Below are 21742 nucleotides of genomic sequence, written 5' to 3'. Positions count from 1 at the left end.
GTCACGTCACCAAGTTCCTCTGCTCCATCCCCATAAGTGCCCCTTGGTCTCAAGGCGCCTGGGCTGAGAGCGCGCGTTAACGATGGCGTCGGGACGCCATCAAGATGTTTCAACCTGGCAGCAGTAGCATCGCCCAGTGGTCCTGGGGAGATTTACGTGTCTTTAAGAGGGTCCTTACAGATAATAGAAAGCTCCTAAAATGGGGGCAAAGGTGAAATAATTGCCCTCTCGGGCCCTCAGAGGCCTTTCCTGATTGATTGGCACCATCCTTCTACGTGCTGTAAATCTGTCTTTGACCCCGCCACCCCTAAACTGACATCCGCGGGGTGACCGCAAAAATTACACGGAAGGGGGCGGGGTTGTATTTCACGCCTCGCCGACGGCTGCGTGGCAAATTTAGCGTGTGACAAACAGCTGTAAAACGAGGCACCCCTTGTTTTCTAGGAGGTGTCAGACGCTCGCGTTTCTGGAAGGCGTACGGTTCTTCTCTGTAGCGCTTGGGTGCCGTAGCTCAGCAGAAGCTGGCTTTTACTCAGAACTGCTAGAGTTTCTCAAGGTTCCGTTTTGTTGGATCGAATCATCCCTGTCGTGAAAACCATGATTTAATGTTGCTCAACATTGTACGCAGCACGTTAACAGTTTATTAACAGCCGCAGTCCGAGGCCCATACATGTAAAATCATGTAAAAATCATGCTCTGAATCTTAGATCTCAAAAAAAAAAAAGTTTTACTCTGTCTTAAGCAAAATATGCATTCAAGTGTGCGTATGTCTCACTGCATTATTGTGATTTTACAAAGTTTATAGTATTTGTGTTAGGTTTCCTATGTATTAATTTAGGCTACGTATTAATTTTACCAATGTTCTTCCAGGACACAATACGTGAAACATCGGAAACTCCTTATTTCTTAAATTTTTTTTTTCCCCCCCTCGATGAGGGAGGCAAAACTATAGCGATTTGTGTGTCCACTGTCCAATCAGGGCAGGGAGATGAGACACCCTGTACCATCGGCAAAGCTGATTGGCCTATTGAGAGAGAGAGAGATTTAAAAAAAAAAAAAAAACTGTACTCAATTCAGTACCGACTGGCCAATCAGGACAGACATGATACAGCCTGTATGCAGTGCAGTGCCAATCAGGTGACAAAGTTAAACAAGTTGTATCGCCTATAGTGCTGATTGGTTAATTAAGGAGAGATGAAACAAGCGGCACTTAATCGCTGATTAGCCAATCAGGAGAGAGATACAGTACAGCTTGTACCCTTTCTTCTGCCAGCTGGCAAATGGATGGAGGTTCTGCATGTTGCGCTCACGCGGAATCCAGCGCGAGAAGCGGCGGCCTTTTGTGCACGTGGGAATAAAATCTTGGGAAGGATGCTGTACATTACCATATTTTTTACTGTGCGTGTTTGACCCCAGCCATACATTTCTGTACTTGTGTAAATGTCACAGAATTGCCCAGCTGCACAGTTTGGCTGGGAAACAAGGTGATCTGTGCTATTTTAATTAGGTAACATACTGTACAATGCTAATAATGGTTTATTTTTTATCTCCCCCCCCTTTTGCTGGGTCATGGAGAATATGAGGCAGGTGGGCTGGGGAAGAGGAGCGTGTGTAGGGCTGTCTGGGGGACGGTTTCCAGGAATCTGGTGGTGTGCTAATGATTTACCGGAATAAGATGTTAAAGTAATTTGCTTTCCTTGTGTTATCTCTAGCAGGAAGATGTTTAACTGAACTATTTAGATGGTTATTGCCATTTACCGGTCCTGAACGTTTTCAGGTCAAATGAGTCGAATGTACGGAATTTACAGAGGACCAATCTTTGGTTTTCTGGGAATCCAATGAGGTTGGTCTTCTGACCGTATTTCGTTGTGTGTGAGACATGGACGTCGTTACGGGATGCGGGTTCCCCCCCCCCCCCGAGAGATACTCCTGGCTTACGGTGCTGTGAAAAGTATGGAATTTTGTGAAAATTCAAAACATAAGGCAAACCTGGAGTGCGTGTTAGAAATGCGTGATTTTTTTTTTATGGTTGAAGGTCTAATTTTATTATTCTTTTTTCTTCACTTTAAAATATAGCTGGTACTTTGATTTACTCGTTTATATAGTACAGTTGTTTTTCTAAACTGTCAGGATTAGTACCTTGTGCAAGGGTTGGATTTGAACCCAAGGCTTTCAGTTTGCCTGCTGTGGTCCCTGTCTAATACTGAGGTGGTCAATCCCATTTCTCAATGACCACTCGTGTCGCAGCTTGCGGATACCTAACGATTTAGTAACACCTGTATACACTTTTAGTGCCTTCAAAAATTCTCCTCCCCTAACCCTAAAACGAAACAAATGAAAGGCTTTGATGGTGATGGGGAGTGGTGGGATGATGTGGAGAACCATAGGAACATCTCAGGTCAAAACAAAAATGTGTGCGTGTGTCTGCACACAACCCTTCCTGGAACTCGGTGTTCTCATCAGTAGTGCTACATTCTATCCGCCTCTGATCTCTTTGACATTTTGGTTCCTTTCAGTGTCATGAATGGAGGAACAGATTGAACTAGAGTTAACCAGATAGCTCCTGGAAATAGCCTTGCTGCTAAAAAAAGGTTTCTGTAGTGTAGGGAGATGGGTGGGATGAAGTTTGATTTTCTTTTTTTTTTTTTTTTTTTCTTTAAAGGAAAAAAATCACCATCCCCACGTGCAAATAATCTCCATTATTCATACTGGAAAATCCATCCAACAACCGGTAATCTATTCCTTCATTCTTCAACCTTTCTTCCAAAAATCGAGCTATGCGTCAATCGGTTGATCGATCAATTGATCCAACCATCCATTGATGTGTTAGATTGATCGTTCCATCTGTCCATTCGACCATCCATCCGTTATCTTAGTCTCACAACTAGCACCTGTTGTGGAGTCACAGAAGGAGGAGGTCCAGGATGGTCCAGGTTTCAGCTCCACTTAAACCTCCTGTCTCGATTGAATCCTTTTGACTCCCTTTCCGAAGCTCAAAGGGTCCAGCCGAGAAACCCGCTAACCTGGCATTTGCTCTCCATCATGACCATCCCAGGTCTGCACTGCAGTGTTTTGTAGACCCTATCCCCAACCTTTAGAGTTTGACACTATACGGCCGAGGCAATGCTTCCACCCTGTCTCCCCAGGCCATCCGCTAACCTGCGTTGTGCTTTGGCGATCTCTGCTCTTCACCTCTCATACCCCCGCAGACCTCCTTTTCATCACTTTGGTCCTTTGCAGGTCACAGCTCCTCATCTTCTCATAAGTGTTTATGGAGCAGCAGGAGGTGGTTTCCATGAGATGGGGGTGTTTTGTAGGTGAACGTGTTCCCAGATGTTTAAAAATCATGGAGCCGTGGGGAGAGAATGAGGACAAGGAGCTGTAGAACCTACATACAGAACCAGAGAAGGTGGGTAGAGCAGGTACCTGCAGGAGCTGGGGATTATGGGAATGCAGCAGAGGCGCCGGGAGCTCCTGGGCGTGTTTTATTCATGGGTTCAGTGTGTTTTGCACCCTCTGTCTGTGTGGTTGAAGAGCATGTGGCTGCAACAGAGGAAGTTTCTGGAATTTCATGCATTAGATATTAATCCCGGTGGAGAGAAAGATCTGTACCTGTGCTGGACAGACAGGGTTGGGTTTGATAGCCCACGACACCAGCGCTGACGCTCGTCCTCCGGAAGACAGATCCTCAACCAGCTTCCCACATAATTTGTGGAAAATAATGAATAATGAAGCTTCTGTGCCATATGAAGAGCTTTGAAATGATACAGGTGCAGCGGGTTTGAATCCCTCCTCCTACCGTAGCACCTTTCATCAAGATATTTGCCCTGAACTGAAACAGTAAAAATTACCCTGCTGCATAAATCATTGTAAAGTAGCGTACTACACAGGCCTTTATACAAACTGTTTGTTGCGTTAGAGAAATAAGAGTTTAGAGTAAATAATAATTCATCTTCACAGTGATGAAATTTCTCTGTACTGCCTTGTAGATGCTACCATGTGGTACACTGGAAAACATACTTTAAAAAAAAAAAATAAATAAAATTTATTTAAGCATGACTTGAATAGGCCTCCCTCTCCCCCCATGTGTGTTTGTTGGAGCATTCAGGACATGTGAGTAAAGTGCTGTGAAAACCCCCTGTTAGACCCTTCAGTGAACCCAAGTGAAGCGAGCCCTCCATTATCTTAAGCGTTGTAATTGTATGTGTCCATGTGTCTGTGCCCACGCCGCCCCTTCCTCCTGCCTGTTGTGTGTGTTCCAAGGGTTTAAAGATTCACGAGCAATCGCCTTTTACCTCACTTTACAGTATAATAAAAAAACATGGGGCAAAAAAAGACTCATTGAAATATTTATGTTGCTTACAGGTGTTTCACGGTTCTCGTCTTTTAACGCAGCACTATAATAGCGTAGCTTTCCTCTATTTTTGTTTCATTAGAATAAAAAATTAAAATGACAGTGGAGGCAGTGATTGTAAATGTAATTACTTATTAACGTACCTTCAGCACCGGAAATATGTAAAAAAATGTGTTCACACAGGTTAGAGACTTGGTTGCCAAGTGGGTTTGCAACAGTTCTTTGCGCATACATGTACATTTATTCATTTAGTTTTTTTTTTTTTTTTAATTTAGCAGATGCCCAAAGATAAAGACCTTTAGATACTTTGATTTGGTTGTGAAAGTATGGTCTGATGTGATTGCTTTTACCAGAATTGGTGGGAGATGCAGTCGATTGTGAGCAATGGTGTGATGGAAATTTTTGGCGGTATTGGGAGAGAAATAAATCTGAAGTGGGTTTTCAGATTCTTCCTGAATGCTTAAATTTGCATTTCTTTATTTAGCTGGTGCTTTTCTCCAAACCAGCTTAGTGTTAAGATACTAACAGTTATTTACCTGATTTTACAGTTGTTTAGTTTTCTTGGAATATTTGAGAGTAAGTACTGTGCTCAAGGGTGCTACAGTTGGAGGTGAGATTCAGAACTGCGGCTTTTGGGTCCAAGGGCAACAGCTCTAACCGGTACGCTGCCAGATGTCTGAAGGAGCTCTGATGGAGAATGGGAGCTCATTCCACCGCATCGGAACAAAAACCGAGGACCTGTGGACTTCTCATGAGTGGAACAACCAAGCAGCCAGAGGTGGAGGGCGTGGGGAGCGATCGGGTCCCGTAGGCATCGGGGTGCAGATCCTTTCACCCTCTTCTAGGCTGTAACCAGTGTTGATTTTGAGCTACAGGGAGCCAATGGGAAGAGACAAGGGGGGATGAACATAAGAGCACTTTGGATTTAGGAAGGGGTCGAGATTCGTATCTGCATTCTTTCTCACTTATACCAATTCAAACCCAGAAACGTTATGAGCAAACGAAAGTACTGGAAGTTCTAAACAGAAATCACTGATGGCGTGTTGTCAATGGTACCTTCCTCAGGATACTGGGGGGGGGGAAAAACAAACTGTCCAAATGGGACTGACTCATCAGTGTTTATGGATAGCCTTAATAAGTTTTGAAGTGAGGGGCAGTGACTAAACTTCGCTTCTCCTCAGTTGTCCCTCCGGCGCCGCTTTCCGAAGTCCACGCGTACCGGCGAAATGACAGATGACGGTTTCGCAGCGGCCCCAGGTCCGTTCGTACGAGGAGGGCCGTCCGCAAGGGAGGAACTGTACATCCTCCTGCAAATGAAGACAGGCAGGCGAATTACCCTTTGCTCCCTTTACCGGAGTCCATGTTTTCTTGCGGCAGCCAAATGTCCAGTTGATGAAGTTTCCCGCTGAAATGCGATACAGCGATTCCGGGTAGTGATCTTCGTAACGTGACTCGTTCCCCGTCCCCGTGGATCTGTGGATGGGTGCAAAGGAGCAGTCCAACCTGCGGCCTGTCCGGATTAGTTTGGCTAACGGGGCGACGCTGCCGTGCGCGGCCGAGAGTGGGATGGATGCATTGTCGGGGGTTTGTGGTCTACTGAGGTCCTCTCGACGTGGTGGCCATGTGATGTGAGTACAGGTTAACTGGAAAGATGCACGTTGAACAATGGACAACAGATATCAAGGAAGACACCTGAGTGTATGAATTCGATCAAACTGGTCTTCATGTAATGGAATATCCAGGGGGTTTCCAACTACGAAAGAACTCATGGCTCTGGTTTCCATGGCAACAGTTAGCGTTATAGAACAACATTAATTAGATGTGCTGGATCGCAGCCCCCTGCTCCGTAGATGTTCAGAGTGTCACTTCCTTCCGTTCACTTTCTGGATTTCTCACCAGGAGGGAACAGGTTCGGATCCAAGGGAGACTGGGGAGGGAGCTGCTGTTGTACCAACGAGCAGACTGAACGACATGAAAGCTGGTGCTGAATTTGGCAGAATTGCACGTGAAAATGAATGTGAGGGATCACACGGTGTTTCCAACCCCCCCAGAAGCCTCTGGTCTCAGTGAGAAGAATCGAGAGTGTGAGGAACACATCATGGCTGCTTCCCACGTGGCTCCATTTACTTTTCATACCGGCATGTGACTGTAGTTAAAGGTCCCCTTGTAGAAATACTGTAGCGGGAAACAGTGGCGATATGCGCTGTAAGTGTTGTGCATCGCTTTGGACGTTGATGTCGAATGAGGAAATCAATGAGCAATGAGAAAAGCTTTGGGATCAAGGCAGCAAGACTGAGTTTGCGAGAGTGCAAAGCGCACGACTCGGTCAGCGTTGTTAGTTGAGTCAACAGGTGGGAGGATGGGGCTTCGTCTTTCAGGGCATAGCGCTCACCCTTGCCATTTCTCTGCAGTGGGTGGGGCTCTCTTGGGGTGGGGGTTGGGGGGGGGGGGGGTCGGGTGAGATGATACCTCCCGTCACCAGGAGCAAAACGATAAGGAACCCGAGTGGTGGGATGAACTCACAGCCGAGGGAACGCGTGACCTGCGTGCCGTTGCCCTGCGGTGGGAATGACATGGCGCACGCAGGCGGTCTTGACCCCATCTGAACCGGACCTTCAGCCCGGGTTCAGTGTGGACACTAAACCCTTTGTATCCCATCCGCGAGGCTGAAGTGAAGGACTTGACATCTTATGTCAGCAGGTCATTTTTCTGCTTTTATATATCGCTTATTACTGAGCTGTGACCCCCTTCTCCCACCCAGCGGTCACTTACTGACCACAGACAAATGTTTTCTTCTGCTTTTAGATAAAGGGTCAGAGTGCAGGCCCAACACAAATGTAGGGGGCGAAATGGCAGTGGCAGCATTGTAAGGAGGTTTTTTCCGCGACACGTGAGCTTGTGCTCCTTTTCTCTGAGGAGTCCGCGGGGGGCCTCGTTCCCTCCGGGCTGCGGCGTGGATCCCGGGCTCCCAGAGTTCCCTGTGCTACGGGCGTATGCAATAAATTAAAACTCCGGTAGAGGACGGATAACGGAAGGTTATTCACCCCTCCCTGCCCCTCCTCTGCGGTTTGAATATTACAGAAGTGTTAAAAACCCCGATAAGAGGTTGCGTTAGTAGGCCGCTGTGCGAGGATCCCCTTCCGTATCGCGACCGCTGGCCTATCAGCGGGCCGACAGCCTCGTTCCGAGGAAGGCGGGCGAAGCCGCTATCTTCCCGGCGTCTCTTATCTTCGTTTCAAAAAGAAAAGAAAGCAAAAAAAATCAAAAATCCCACAAACAAACTTATAATGCTGCTGTAAGTCTCCTGAAAATCCCCGCGCCCCGGTTTCCGTGCGTTCCGGGCAACCCCGAAATAGAACAGGACTGTCGGGAACAAAGTTTGTCTGGGATGCTTGAAAGGAAGTTGCCGACCCCCACCCCACCCCCCCCTCCCCCGACGGGGCCGGGGCTGCGGCGGCTTCGCTGCGGTTCGGCACGCGTGCAGGCAGCGAGCCGGGCGAGAGGCTGAGTCAGCTTGATAGACGGCCGGGTTCCGAAGACCCGAAGGAGCAGATGGGGGCGAGCTGCACCACAGAGGGGGGAGATGACGACAAATCGTGAAACAAAAACCCTGGCGCAAGATGAGAGGCGGAGTCTTGGCGCTATGTAGGCGGGGCAAACCGGTGGTCGTGCTGCGTTCCCTCTCTTACGGGACGTCCCTCGGCTTTACCCGATTGCAGCTTCTGTGGTTCCGAATCCAGTTCCAATCACCTTTGGTTCGAACCGGTTGCGAACGGCACGGCTGCGCTCGGACGCGGGTTCGAATCCGGCTCGGCCGGCGTGAGGTTTGCGTGTTCTCCCCATGTTTGTGTAGCTTTATTCAAGGTACTCTGGTTTCTTAGCACAATCCAAAGACATGTTTCATGTGAGCTGCCGATGACTCTAAATTGCCTCTAGTGTGTATGAGTGATAAAGTGTGTGTGTGATTGCCCTCTGATGGGCTGATGTACATTGCCTCACGCATTATGCTTCCATGCTAGAGTATGGACACATGGTTATTGATGATGCAATTGCTTACTGAGGATGGGGGGCAGGATTTCTGCAGAGCTAATTATCTGCCAATTGATCGAAAAGATTTTCCAGATTTCCCGAGTTCCGGAAGCCACCCATCCCCTGTGTTTTTCGGAACCTATCCTGTGAACAGGGAGGGCAGGCGCCTGCCAACCTCGGGGATGGTTGCCCTCTGCGCTGTCTCACAGAGACCAAGGACGGGTCCTCTTCCATCCCGACGTAAGATCGTACATCTCAGCGGCACAGAGCTGAAGAGACAGGAGGCCTAATTACTGCAGTTAAAGCTGCGGTTATTTATTTATTTGCGTGACAGGAAGGTAGCGACTGGGGAGGCGTGATTGCTGCCGTGACGGATAAACAAGCCACACGTGTTGCAGGAACCCCCCCCCCCCCCCACCATCTCTCAAACACTCAGGCACACAGACACACACTCCCTGAACCCCACACACAGGTTTCGTTTGCGTTCGTCACAGGTTGGACACCCCAGAAAGCACATCACGTGCGCGATGTCAGAAATGCATGTGGCACGGAGGCTCGGTGTCTCGAGGCTCCCCCCCACCCCGCCGTTGCCGAGGAAGATGCCGTCACAGCTTCTCGCGCCCCGCGGCTGGATGGGCATCTCATGTCGCTTGTCATCTACATAGGTGGACAATCCCATGACCTGTCTCCCACTCACAAGCTAGAGATCCCTGCTAAAGACGTTTTACCATTTCTGGCATGTTAGCGGAATTAAGACTGACAGTACAAGACTCTTCTGACATGACGCTTCTGTTGGAGAAGGGGAGGGTGGCCGTAAAGGGCACGTTGGGTTCTTCTCGCTCGGACCGTAACGACTCCGCGCCGGGGACCGATGTGCTGCGGAGAAGCTGGTGAGATGTCACGTTATTCCCACTCTGGTGATTCCCTGCCTTTTTGGAGGGATGCTTTATTTGTGTTACATTTTCTCTCTCAGTGGCCATGAAACCTTTAGGTTTCAAACCCATCGATAGACACCGATTTCATCTCCATCTGCCTGATAAGCCGGCGTCTCCCTCCACGCGACGCCCTCGGTGGTAGCGTCGGAGAAATGTGTTCCGTTGTTCTTCAGTCTTATACGCGATTCTGCTTCTCCGCATCAACGTGTTTGTACCGGAAGCTTCCCTAAAAGCACTTTGCGTGATGACGACGACAGGCAGTGTATCATGCGAAGGAGAACGCAATTCTGGAATCGGCTGCCCGGCTCGTAATGTTCCCCTTTACCAATAAACGACGCCCGCTTTGTCGTGGTCGCACCTTTTAAAAGCCGCTGCACAGCGCTGTGCTGAGGATGGTATATTTAAAGTGTACAGTCATAAACTATAATACTGCTAACCATCAATATGGTAATTCTTGTTCTGCTGTAGAGCCCATAAAACGTCTATTTTGTGGCAACTTATACAGTAAAACATAGCGGACCTGCTCTGCATTCTGTACTTATAAGCTCCATAAAGCATAAACCCGGGGCCCGGAAATACCTGTGAAGGTCACCTTCGCTCTGCCTCTGACTACTCTGTTGAACAAATTGTGTGGAAAGCTTTGGTTATCACTGCCGTCGCCAAATACAATTTAATTTTTTTTTGTTCTGTAGTTTTTGGTGTATTTAAAACGGCAAACCTCTAACATCACCCTTTCTGTCTCCATGACTCCTTTCATTTCAGTTTCACTTTGTGATTTTTTTTCCTCATCTGTTTCCTGTTGATTTGCTTGCTGAATGTCGTCTGTGTGTGCATTACATAGACCTTTGCTGTCCTTTCAGACCTAGAATGTGGGACTCGAAACTGGCCTTGAGCAGAGAGGCAAACTGATGACTACTTTCATTATTCCACGCTCGGAACAGATTCCGCATACATTGCGCTGAAGCTGAATGTACCGCCTGGCTCCTTCCTTGGTCCATCTCCAATTTCCTTTTGGTTATGGGTTTACCTCTACACTCGAATGTGTCTCTTTCTCCTTCAGAACAAGATCATCCTGGACCCTCTGACCTTCAGCGAGGCCCGATTCCGGCCGTCCCTGGAGGAGCGCCTGGAGAGCATCATCAGCGGTGCAGCGTTGATGGCCGACTCATCTTGCACACGGGATGACCGGCGCGAGCGCATTGTCGCTGAGTGCAATGCTGTGCGCCAGGCTCTGCAGGACCTGCTCAGCGAGTACATGAACAACGTGAGTGCCTTGTTGTAATCCATCCCCATGTCCATACCCTCTATTGCCCCCATCTCTATATGGCACAGTATTAAGCTGTGTGGTGGTGGGCCCGAAAGCACTCCTACCTACCCATGTTTCGGCTTCTCGTGGGTTTAGAAATGGCTGTGGAGGAGCCTGATGCACTGGCACAAGTTAGTTAATGTAGGCAGTTGCAGGGAGGTCAAAGGGCACTTCCCTCTGCAAGTTCTATAGCTGAACGTACACGCAACTTGCTGTTCTGAGGCCTCTCCTTCTGGGGCTGTGGTAGGTGCAGCCGTAGGAACGCATCTGACATCCGCTTCCAACGCACGCCCAAGTGCGTGTCTGAGAGCATTTGAATCCCAGGCGGTCGACCCAGACCCGGCATTTGAAACGCCGCCCGTCATCGCTGTTATCGCCGCTGGTTCCCGAGGCAGGACTCAGCCTCGACGGGTCCCTTCCGCGTCTACTCCAGCTATAATTAGCAGACTAGGAGAACTTCCCCGGTGCGCCGTTTCACTCGGAGCTCACGGGTCTCTCGAGATGCTGAGCAAATTTGTACGGCATTTGCACTGCGGACACGTAACATAGCATCTCAACACCAGTAGGAAAAAAAAAAACAGAGAAAAAGGAATTTAGGTGTAAGAAACATAAGTGCTACTCAGACCTTAGGGAAGCTCTGTATTTTGCATGGCCCCCGAGTGTGATCTAGGAGACAGTTTAGCTCCTCCCACTAGGGTCGCGTGAGGTGGATGGTTACATTCCCTTACCGGCAACCTATATCGCAACACAGATGTCCAGGAACACGTTTTTAATTTAACATTCTTGATCTCGCGGTTCGTTGGCTTCCTTAGCACAGGATGATACCGTACGCTACTGTTTTTCATTCTGCCCATTTGCGGGCTTTTTAAATTGAATTTTTTGACATGTGAAAGATGATTTTCTTGAACAAAGCGCAGGCATATGAGTGCTCAGCCTCGTAACTCAATTAGCACAGGTGTACGGTTCATTTTCAGTGTTTTTTTTTTCCTTAAGTTCCTGGTACTGCTTGGGCTCCAACTCGGTTTAAAATGATGCCACTGGAGTGAAATTCTGTAAATATTGCAGATGATGTCTTTGCAAAACAGTGGAGAAGCGGGCCAAGGTTAGTAGGGGTGTAGTATAGCCTACAATGTTAACAAGGCCTGAGTAGCGTTCTTCCGAACACGAACACACACACACACACACACACACACACACACACACACACACACACACACACACACACACACTCTCGAGCTACAGCGACAGGCTGTTTGACAGCGTGGTCCATCCGAGGGTGTCGCCGCCTCCATTCCCCCGTGTGGCGATCCGGCGAGCAGCGCAGCTCTGGGATCCTCCTCCCGCCGTTGGGACCCAAACCGCGGCGCTTGCCCAGAGTCTGCCTCGCTAAATATCCGGTGACGCTTCATTAGCCTGAATGAATTGTGTTTTGAAGCGACGGCGCGCGCGACGGAAAGGAGCCCCTGGCGATGCGACTCCACAAAGCGGAGCGCTGCATCATCGGAACGGGGGCTCGTACCTAAAAGAGCTTAAACCTGATTAGGATGCCTAAGCTCACGCGGGGAGAATTGACTCCTTTGCCTTTTGTTTCCCGCTAATTTCACCGAGTGGATTTAAACGACCTGGCGCTTTTCTCAATTACCGTCAATTTTCCCTCATTTCTTATGGAGATGGACCGCTGCCCTTGGAAGAATCGTTCTAATGAATATAAGGGGGAAAAGAAAATGATAGACCCCAAAACCGAACGCCGAAATGACAATCGGGGTCGATCCACGCGAGGGGACGACGGCGCGTACGGTCCCTTCGATGGATGGGATCCGATTAAACGGGAGGCCAAACGCAGCGTTGGGTTTGAGCCGCGACGTCTGCGTACTTAGAACCCGGACTGCCGCTCACATCGAACTACGCGAGACTTGGGGGAAGCTGTGTTCTTTGAAAATCCCCCCTCCTGCACACTGTTATTATTTTTTCCTGTTTCGGTCGTTGGGGCTCGTCTTTGAGGGAGGTGCTGTGGCACCACACAAGGTTAATCAATGTGGTCGCGGGCAATAAATTAGGTTCAAGTGACAGCGAAATGTCCATATCTGTCTGGGGCCTGGTGATCGGTGATTGGTGGCAGCAGCCTCGCGGCTCCCCGACTGGTGCTGAATCATCGCGATTGGCTGATTTAGTTACGGCAGCCCAGACAGAGCGATCTATCAATTGATCGGCAGCGTAATGCATGGCCGGACCCGGGCCGGGGAGGAGGGCGCCTCCCGGCCCGGGACGTTTCGCCACGCATGCCGTAAACAGGATTTAAGGAGCCGCTTTACCGCCGTTTAGCGGGCCCTGGCACATGTCGGTCTGCGTCTGTTTAGCGGAAGACGGATGCCCTTTCGCCGGTGGGCCCCGGGGCCAATGGGGAAGAGCTTAATTACGAACGAGAGGCAATGCGAGGAGGGCCCGGCATCGCCGCTGAATGTCAGCATCTCGCATAGCGGGTGTGGCGGGGTGCAGGGACGCGCAGCCGTCTGAACAAATCGGGTCCTGTTGGAGCGCGTTTGTGGGTTTGTGACCCAATGGCCGCCATGAGTGATGGGGTAAATGCTTTGTGGGATTGCGAGAATCCAGAATGAGGCGCAATTTCTGCCAGTCGGACAAACGTTTGCAGCACCCTTTTTTGATTCTGGATAGGAAGAAGGGAGCTGTGTGTGTGTGTGTGTGAGAGAGGGAATAGGGTCAGAAGGCCACAGAAGAATACTCTGGGGGCCAGAGGCAGACAGCAGCTGTCCCCCTAATGACAGGACATTGTTGGATCACTCTCGATGCGAGCAGGGACATCGCCCGGAATACGGAATGACGGCTGGCACTTCGAGAGAAGGAGCGCGGTGACAGACAAATGGGCAGAAAGAAGGGATGAGTGAACAAGTGCGATCCGACTCTCAATAGCTCCCATCTGCTAGCGATGGGGGACGGCCGCCGTTCACCGTTGACCCAACGGAGGTTTTTCTCGTGGCGCTGCTAGCGCTACAAGGCCTAAGTGAGCTATTGGGACCAAGCAAGATGTGTTACCTCCCTTGTTTGCGTCCATTTGTACACCGCATGAGATCGATTGGTGCTGCTGGGGTTTCCTCTACACGGCCTCCGACGGCAGAGGTACAGACCAGAACTTTCTTAAACTTGCACTCTTCAGTTTCCAGCGGCTACCGCTGAAAGGTTTTGCAATTTTTTTTTTTTTTCTTTTCTGCAAACATTTCTATGTCTCAAGTCCTGCTTGGGGTGCCTTGTGATGGACTGGCGTCCTGTCCTGGGTGTCCCCTCCAGCCTTGCGCCCTGTGTTGCCGGGTTGGGCTCCAGCTCACCGCAACCCCGCTTGGAATGAGTGGTTTCAGACTCTGCGTGTGTGTGCGCGCGCGCACGCGCATTTGTATGTCCGCACATTGCAGTATGGCCTCCGGCACCGGAGGTGTAGAGACACTGACGGCAAACGTTGACAGATCACAGTCCACTGTAACAGCTGCGCTCCTGCAGCCACACACACAAAAGGATGTCATTGGTGACGCAGTCGGTTTTGAACTTGTTGAAAAGTGTGGGAGCCGCGTCCAGATCGCTGCCAGCCAGCAGGCCGGCACTTTGCCCTTTTGCCAAACAACTTGGCTGAAGACTAAACTGAAGTGCGGCCTACAAAGACCCCCCCCCCCCCCCAAAAAAAAAAAAAAAAGCCCCGCCTTAAAAATAAGGACACAGAAACAGAGCAGAAAGATGAGATGCGATAGCTTGGCGCTAGGCACAGATAGCTGCCGCTGCTCCGCTTCCTGCCTGCGAGGAGTCGCTTGCGGTCCGATTCAACCCGCCCGATAATGTCATAGCAACCGCGGCAAACTCGCATCGGCACCTGCGGACACATCTATCTTTAGTCGTTCCCGTTTGACGCGATCTCTCCTAGGGCAAACAAAACGTTACTCCAGAACAATGCTGGATATTACACGCGGAAGGATTCGAAAAGTGTGAAGTTGCACATGAGAATGAGTTATTGGCCGAGCGTGCTGACGCATACAAGGAATTTGCTGCGGTTCTTGACGCTTCCAGTGTTTACAGACAACAAACAGCTGGCACAGAATTGCAGAATAAGTAACATATTTACAGAGTGAATGAGTGTAAAGAGTTTACAGAGTCGCATGGGTGTGGAAATGGTTTTTTTTCTGCCTTTTTTTGACATGGGTGTCTTTGCTGATCTTGCTGCAGTGTACAAACGCAGTACTTTTGCGTTTTCTTTAAACTTCGCGAGCTCATGTTCGCAGCGAGCTGCTTGTGCATCCGTCGTCCTTGTGCTGCGGGGGCCTCCGTGTACTTTGTGATTCCGGACGTTAAACCCTTTCGTTATTCGTCCGCATAACTTATACATATGCGCATACGTTCATTGTTCAATCGCGTATTTTCCTCTCTCAGTTTAACTTCTTAGTGCAGCTTATTACGCTTGATTTAATTTAGTAAGTACTTTGGAAACACACATGCATAACAAGGACGATTAGAGCTTTGCGGATTACTTGATGATGTTCCCAATTCAAACCCAGCTTGCAGACTCGGGCTGCTTGGGCCTTGGAAGGACATTAGAAGCAAGAAACCCAAGGGGCAGCTCTTAAATAGCTCCGCCCACATGCGCGGTAGTTCCGGCTCAGCCCTGCCCATCTCCTTAATCTTCAGCTCTCTTGTGTATTACCAATTTGATAAAACATCCATCTTATTGGTCAGCTCAGCAATGGAGTGTAGCCAGTTATCATTCAGCTTTCCATATAGGGGTAGCTGACTGGTACATCTGGAAATGCCATTCCCTCATTGGTTGCCTGTCTGAAAAGAGCTCACTATTTGCATTTATTTATTTAGCTGTTGCTCTTCCCTAAAGCAGCTTGCAATTATTTACCCGTATTATAGAACTGGGTAATTTTTTACTGGAGCAATTTAGGGTTAGTACCTTGCTCAAGGGGGGATTCAAACCTGTTACCTTTGGGTTCAAAGGCAGCAGCTCTAACCAGTAAGCTACCAGCTGCCCCGGGACTGTTGGAAATGAAAGCACCTCATTGGTCAGTTCTCTCAAAGGATGTAACCAATTGGTTCAGCTGCAAATGTTGCCATTGGTCAGTTCTCTGTATATTGAACGGCCACATAAGTTTGATGGAGCTGCTTCCCGGTCAACTCTGCCTCCTTTTTGTCTATAGTAGTTGTTGGTGGTTCAGTATTCTAGTTCACCTCCACCGCAATTTTTCTTTTGGGACTTATTACATTTAGCTCCACCCACATTGTTGTGTCAACTCCCCTCCAAACCTTTGTATTCTCTACATTGCGTTGTCCATCTCTTGCTGTCAGATGAAGCTCCCATGACTTTGTGATCATCTGCTTTTTCTTCCTGCCCCGATGTGATCATCTACACGTAGAAGAGCATCCTTACCCTACCACTCACATGACCCCAAATCACCCCCTAGTCACCCTACCTGGAGTAACCCCACCCCCTCAAGACACACACTCGCCTTTGCCACACACCCCGTGCGCAGCAACTTGCATCCTGCAGCTTATCCAAGCGGTTTCATCGGAGGAATCGGGTGGCGTGGAACTAGACACCTCGTTGCCAGGTAGCAGACAGGAAGAGCTAATTAATGTCACATCATAATGTACCGTGCATTGCTCATAATTAAGGCGTTTCTGCCCGGCTGTCAGTTAGCATTAGGGGAGGATTCGGCTCTGGGCTCGGCGTGTAGTAATGTTGTCACTTATTTGTTTGTTTCACGCGGTGGAACCTTTTTCAGGAAGGTGATGAGGAAAGCCAGGATGCAGAGTGCAGGCGTGGGCGCCGGGATGTCAGCTCTGCACAATCGCAGTGCAGTGACTAATGGAGATGTCACACCCGCTGCTGTGTATCGGCAAGGTTAGCGCTGCCTCGGGAGTCGGGCGTCCGGCTACGCGGCTTTACCTGCAAATGAGCAGGTGTTTTAAGGGGTTACGTGGTGTAACCCTCCCTCCCTCACCCAGTAGCAGGACACTGCTTTGCCCCTCCCCACTGTAAAGCTCTGGAAACTCTGCGCTGCCTTTCCCTTTACGTCCCAGACTGACACATCGCTCTTCAACTCCCTGGTTCTGCAAATGCCGTTCAGCTTCCTCTCCACCCTCCGGTTCCCGCGGTGTCTCTGTATCCTTCAGCAAGGCCCCCTGCGGAGATCACCTTCATCTCAGCCTTACTTGCGTTGGAGACTCGTGAAAGGATCAGCTACGCGACGTCCTCCTGCGCCACGACAGCTTCTTCTAAGCAAGGGCACCACGTCTTTCTTCCCTCGCGTCCTTCCAGTCCTCTGCGAACAGATTCCCCGACGCACTGATCGACTACCAAAAGGCAGCAGTGAGCTTCCCGGGCCGTATTCATGAACAGAACTCGAGATCGGCGTGTCGACGATCGACGGACAGGTGGCCGGAAAGGTCCGGTGGCACCACGGTACTCCGCCTGCACTCCCTCTCAGCTTTAGCGGTAAAGCATGGCTGTGTATTGAGCGCCGAGCTTCACTCGCTAGACTGACTTCTGAAACATGAAAGGTGGCGGGCTTTCTGCTCTGTCGGAAGAAACAGAATGGATCAGTCAAATTTACTTTTAAAACGGTCAGCTGAGCATCGGTTATAAGAGAAAATGGTCTGAAGCACCGGAGTCCGGCCAGAAGTCAATCTCCTGGACGTTATTGTCGTCCAGAAGCCTGTGGAAAGGAGTTTTTATTCACGCCAACACCTTTCCGTCCTCTTGGTCTGTTGGTAGACCTCAAGAAACTCGGTCTGCTCCTTGAGGATGTTTCAGACCATCAGGAACATTACTAGAATGAAATTTCTGCTTTTCCCTGGCTGCAAATATGTGACGATGCCGTCTCTGCTGCTCGGCAAGGTGAAGTTTTCAGGGATACCAATAAACAAGGTGTCCCCACGCTGGGTGGTTCCTGGGCAAACCTGCCATCTCCCTCCACCGGGGGGCCCCGTGCTAAACGCCCTGTGCTAATCGCCCCACACTTGACCATAAATCACCAGCTCCCCTTGGCGTCGCCTGCCCTCCTCCCCATCTGTCAGCGTCGACCGTGTTCTGCACCGGCAGCCACCGTGTGGCTCGGCGGCACCGGCGCCGTTTCCGAACAGATTGGGGGGTGGAGGGGGGGGCGGAGCCTGGCTGGGGGCTGGGGGCTGGGGGGCTTGAACTGCATCTCCATCCTCCTGGAGCTGGGGTCAAGAGGATTGTGGGCGGACTGGTTTCTCGTGAACCAGATTTATGTACTGATGGGGCAACTGGTACCTTAGCGGTTAGAGCTGCTGTCTTTGGTCTCGAAGGTCGCTTGTTCGAATTTCACCTCCAGCTCTAGTTTGCCTGAGTGACATACTTACCCTAGATTTCTCCAATAAATTACCCATCTGTATACAAACTAATTTTACATGTATTCATTTATCAGACGCTTTTCTTCAAAGCGACGAACATCTCATAGAAAATACAATGTGTTCATTACATTAGGAGAAAGAAACACTTAAGTAGACGTGTGATTCTAAAGTACACTTAGTTTGTTTATAATTGTATAATAATTATAACAATAATAATTGTAATTGTATCATTGTAAGTAGCTTAACGGTGTAAGTCGACTAAAGAAATAAACGTAAATGTACTTTCTAAAGAACGGGAGCTTCTACTGCGTTCCTCGGGGGGTGTTGTCCCATTCCTTTCCTACCGTAAGTGTCGTTTGAGGCTGTCTGCCGGGTGTGTCTGAAGGACCGCAGCAGCGAAACCAACTGTTGTCATTAGCAACCGCTCGCCATGCCGTCGCCATCAGATGCTCCTCAACGCATTTCTTTCGCACGGAATTTGAGCTTTCAGACGTTTTCAGGTCGGGGAGCGAATCATTTCACGTTTGTCTCCCTCCTGACTTTTCTCTCCTCTTCGTGTTCTTCTTCTTCATGTTCTTCAGCGTTACGGCGATCAACCGGAGGGAAGCTCCGGCAGGACAGCTCCACCTGCGCACGTAATTCAGCGGCCTTCCCCGAGATTTCTTGAGGAAAGCAGAGTTTGTAATTCGCCCGCATTTCCATTAATTTGCTCTTCATGTTTGACGCCTCCGGTAATCAAGAAAATAAAATATTCCCCAGAATGATAATAAATCGCTGCGTTGCTTGTTGTCTGCGGAGGGTTTTTATTACTGAGAGGTGATGGGAAATAAAATGGACTAGAGGCTCCTCTGAGGCAGAGTGCTGCACTCCTGGTTTTCCCCGCACGTCGGTTTGAGGGTTTTTTTTGATAACGTTTTCAGTTCTCGGGGGTCTATGGGTTTTGTGGGGTTGCTTTGAACGAGGAGAACAAGGCAGACGTGATTTGAGAATTGTTTCCCCCCCCCACAGCACAGACTGTGTAAAGACACACTGCGCCCCAGTCAGTCTCGCCGCTTTAAAAGAGCAGGGGGGGAAAAAAAAGATTTTCTGATTCAGCACCATTTTTCCAGCATCTAGCATCCTCGTTTCCAACGTACATATACCCGCATCTTCAGCGGAAGGAGCGAGCGTGCGGATGTGCATGCGGAATAACAGACCTGAGCAGCCTGTCAGGATGAAAGCTGCAGCCCTTTGATGTGAGAGGAGTGATTTTTTTTTTTTTTTTTTTGCCTCCAACATGTATGTCTGTGAACGATCTGCTTTTTCGCGCCAACGGTTCTCGCTCTCGGAAACGACGCGTCTCCTTTAGCGTCTTGGACAAGACGAAGGAAGAGCCCCCATCCGAGGCTTGTCCCTTCTATTAGAATGTTCCAGAATCCAGGACACCTGCCGCACGTGGGAGAGGGAGGGGCTTTTCTGTCGGATTGCCAGCCGTGTCACATCTCCAGTTGAGGTGATCAGATAAATTAGTATTTAATTGGTTTTTTTTAGGCAAAGTCATATTAGGAGATGAGATAGAATTAACCGGAGACATATTAACGTAATAAAGCTCTCGTATCTGGCAGCCGATTGCATTAGAGGGCTCCCCTTCCCAGTTCTGAGAGCACGCCAGGCCGTCGCTGACATTGATAGGTGGATCAAACGATGGAATCAAACCTAATTGGATTATGTGGGCAGACATAAATCTGAGGCCCGGCCCCCTAACTTTATTAACTGTACATATGTTAGTGTGGCAGGCACACGTTGGGGGGGTGTTCGTCACGGGTGGAAAGGGGACCTGGTAAGTGGGGTGTTCTGATTCATTTGTGGTGAGTGTTCACCAGGCATGTGTAAAGCAGGGTCTGAAGGATGACCCCTCAGTTGCCTAGGGGCTGGAGATCAAGCATTGAAGGTCTCATAGAGTTGAATTGATTCTTCCATCCTCCCATTAAAGAAGTGGCGGCTGTAGCTTCTGTTCCAACATGCTACTCATCTGTCCACCCTACACCACCCCCGCCCCCGCCCCCACTTCCCCCTCATCAGTACTGTCGGAGCCCGCTCTGAGACTCGGTGCTCTCTTGTATAGGACCACCCAATATTGCAAGAACTCTGTATTATTCAGTAAAAATTCGTTGTCAGCACACAGATAAACTGGAGACCCTCATTATCATGAAATGAGATTAGGAATTTTATATATAATTTAAAAAGTTGTTCTTTTTTTTTTTTTTCTTTCCTGACCCTTGTGAGGCCTGTCCGAATAATGATGGAGGAGAAAGGCCGTTTTGTGTTTTGCGGTTGGAGGCTGTTTCGTTTATGCGGCCTCCCCCAGCAGGCTCTCATTCAGGCCACGACTCCGCACCGAAGCTCGCGCTCGTTCTCGTGTGCCAGCGGCAGGCACTCGCCCCCATTCTGCCTCCCGTGTCCTCCGTGGCAGTGTTTCCGAAGGATTACAGGCAACTGTTCCCGTTCACGGTGCCGCGGGGCGGTCCGGGAGGGCCTGACTTCAGACGAACCGTCTCCCCGGCCTTCCGTTGGAGCGCTCCGCAACAGCCGGGTGCCTCGAACAAGCCGTGCAGAAAGCTGCTCATAATCATGGACAAGCTAGATGAAATCAGTTATCGTCCCACTTGCTTTAAAAGTGCCAGCTTCCTCCCCACAATAACTCGGGCGCCAGATAGGCGTAAATCTTGTTAGGAGTGTGACTCATCGATGATGGTGCAGATGCCTACCATTGCTGCTCTTATCTGGACAACGGCGCCCCTTTGTCCCGCAGATCTCTCCCTCTGCCCAAGGAGCCGGCCCTTCGCCGTTCCATCTGATATCCGCTGCTTCTCCGCTCCTTTATTCTGCCGAGGCTGTTGACGTCTGGCCTGTTGCACTCTGGGTAATAAATGGCACGGTCAAGCGGTGGGGGACAATGGATGCTTGCGGTTCTTGGGTGTTGTAAATAGTGTGGCGAGAGCGAAGGGGAAAGCGCCGTTGGCGTAACGACAGATCTGGTTGCCGGGATCTCGGTTCACGTTGGCTGGTCTTTGTTGCGCCGTTTTGGGGCGCTGTGGAGAAAATGAAAGTTGGAGTAGCAAAGATAATAACATGGGGGGTTAGATGGATTGCGCTTTCTTATCGCGTGGAGGAGTGGACTTCCAAAAGTCCAAAGCGAAAGGGGCTGTGCGGGGAATGTCGGGAGGGACTCGTCGGCGAGTTCGGTCGCGGCCGACCCGACGTTACCGTGAATACTTTGGGCGCTTTCAGAATGACCGCAAGCGTACGAAACTGCAAACGGATGGGGCCGAGAAAGCCCGATCGGGGCTGCAAACGATTCGCTTTTCCTTCCCGCTGTTGTCTTTCACCGTCTTGCCATAACAGATGATGACTTGGTCTTCATCCTTCACTGGATCCCATCAGCTGCTGAGCGGGATAGCGGCTCAGCGGCTCATCTGTAATGTTCCTTGGAACGGGTCCGAGACTGGAGCAAAGTCCCTGGGAGTCCTTGGGAGATGTTAATAATGGGGAACAGCATGAGGGGCTCAGCAAGACACACATATTGGTCAGTAGGTGTGTTCTGCACTCAGGTTCTCTCTCATTGGTGAGATGCGTTTTGCTCTATCCAGGCTTTCTCATTAGCCAGTACATGTATTTTGCTGTATGTACACTCACTCTCATTGGTCAGTAGATGTATTCTGCTCTCTCATTGGTCAGATGTGTTCCGCTCTATTCAGGCTTTCT

General features: G+C 49.8%; 1 protein-coding gene across 1 annotated transcript in view; it reads left to right on the top strand.

Annotated features, from left to right (window-relative positions):
- ctnna2 (catenin (cadherin-associated protein), alpha 2) overlaps nt 1-21742 on the top strand; it is a 289592-nt gene that overhangs the window by 70025 nt on the left and 197825 nt on the right. The window contains exon 7 of the mRNA XM_018735926.2: nt 10379-10582. Coding sequence (XP_018591442.1) covers nt 10379-10582 — 204 coding nt within the window. The remainder of the gene's footprint in view (nt 1-10378; nt 10583-21742) is intronic.

Source organism: Scleropages formosus, chromosome 16, assembly GCF_900964775.1.
Source record: "Scleropages formosus chromosome 16, fSclFor1.1, whole genome shotgun sequence".
Taxonomy (NCBI): Eukaryota; Metazoa; Chordata; class Actinopteri; order Osteoglossiformes; family Osteoglossidae; genus Scleropages; species Scleropages formosus.
This window is presented reverse-complemented; position numbering and strand designations above follow the sequence as displayed.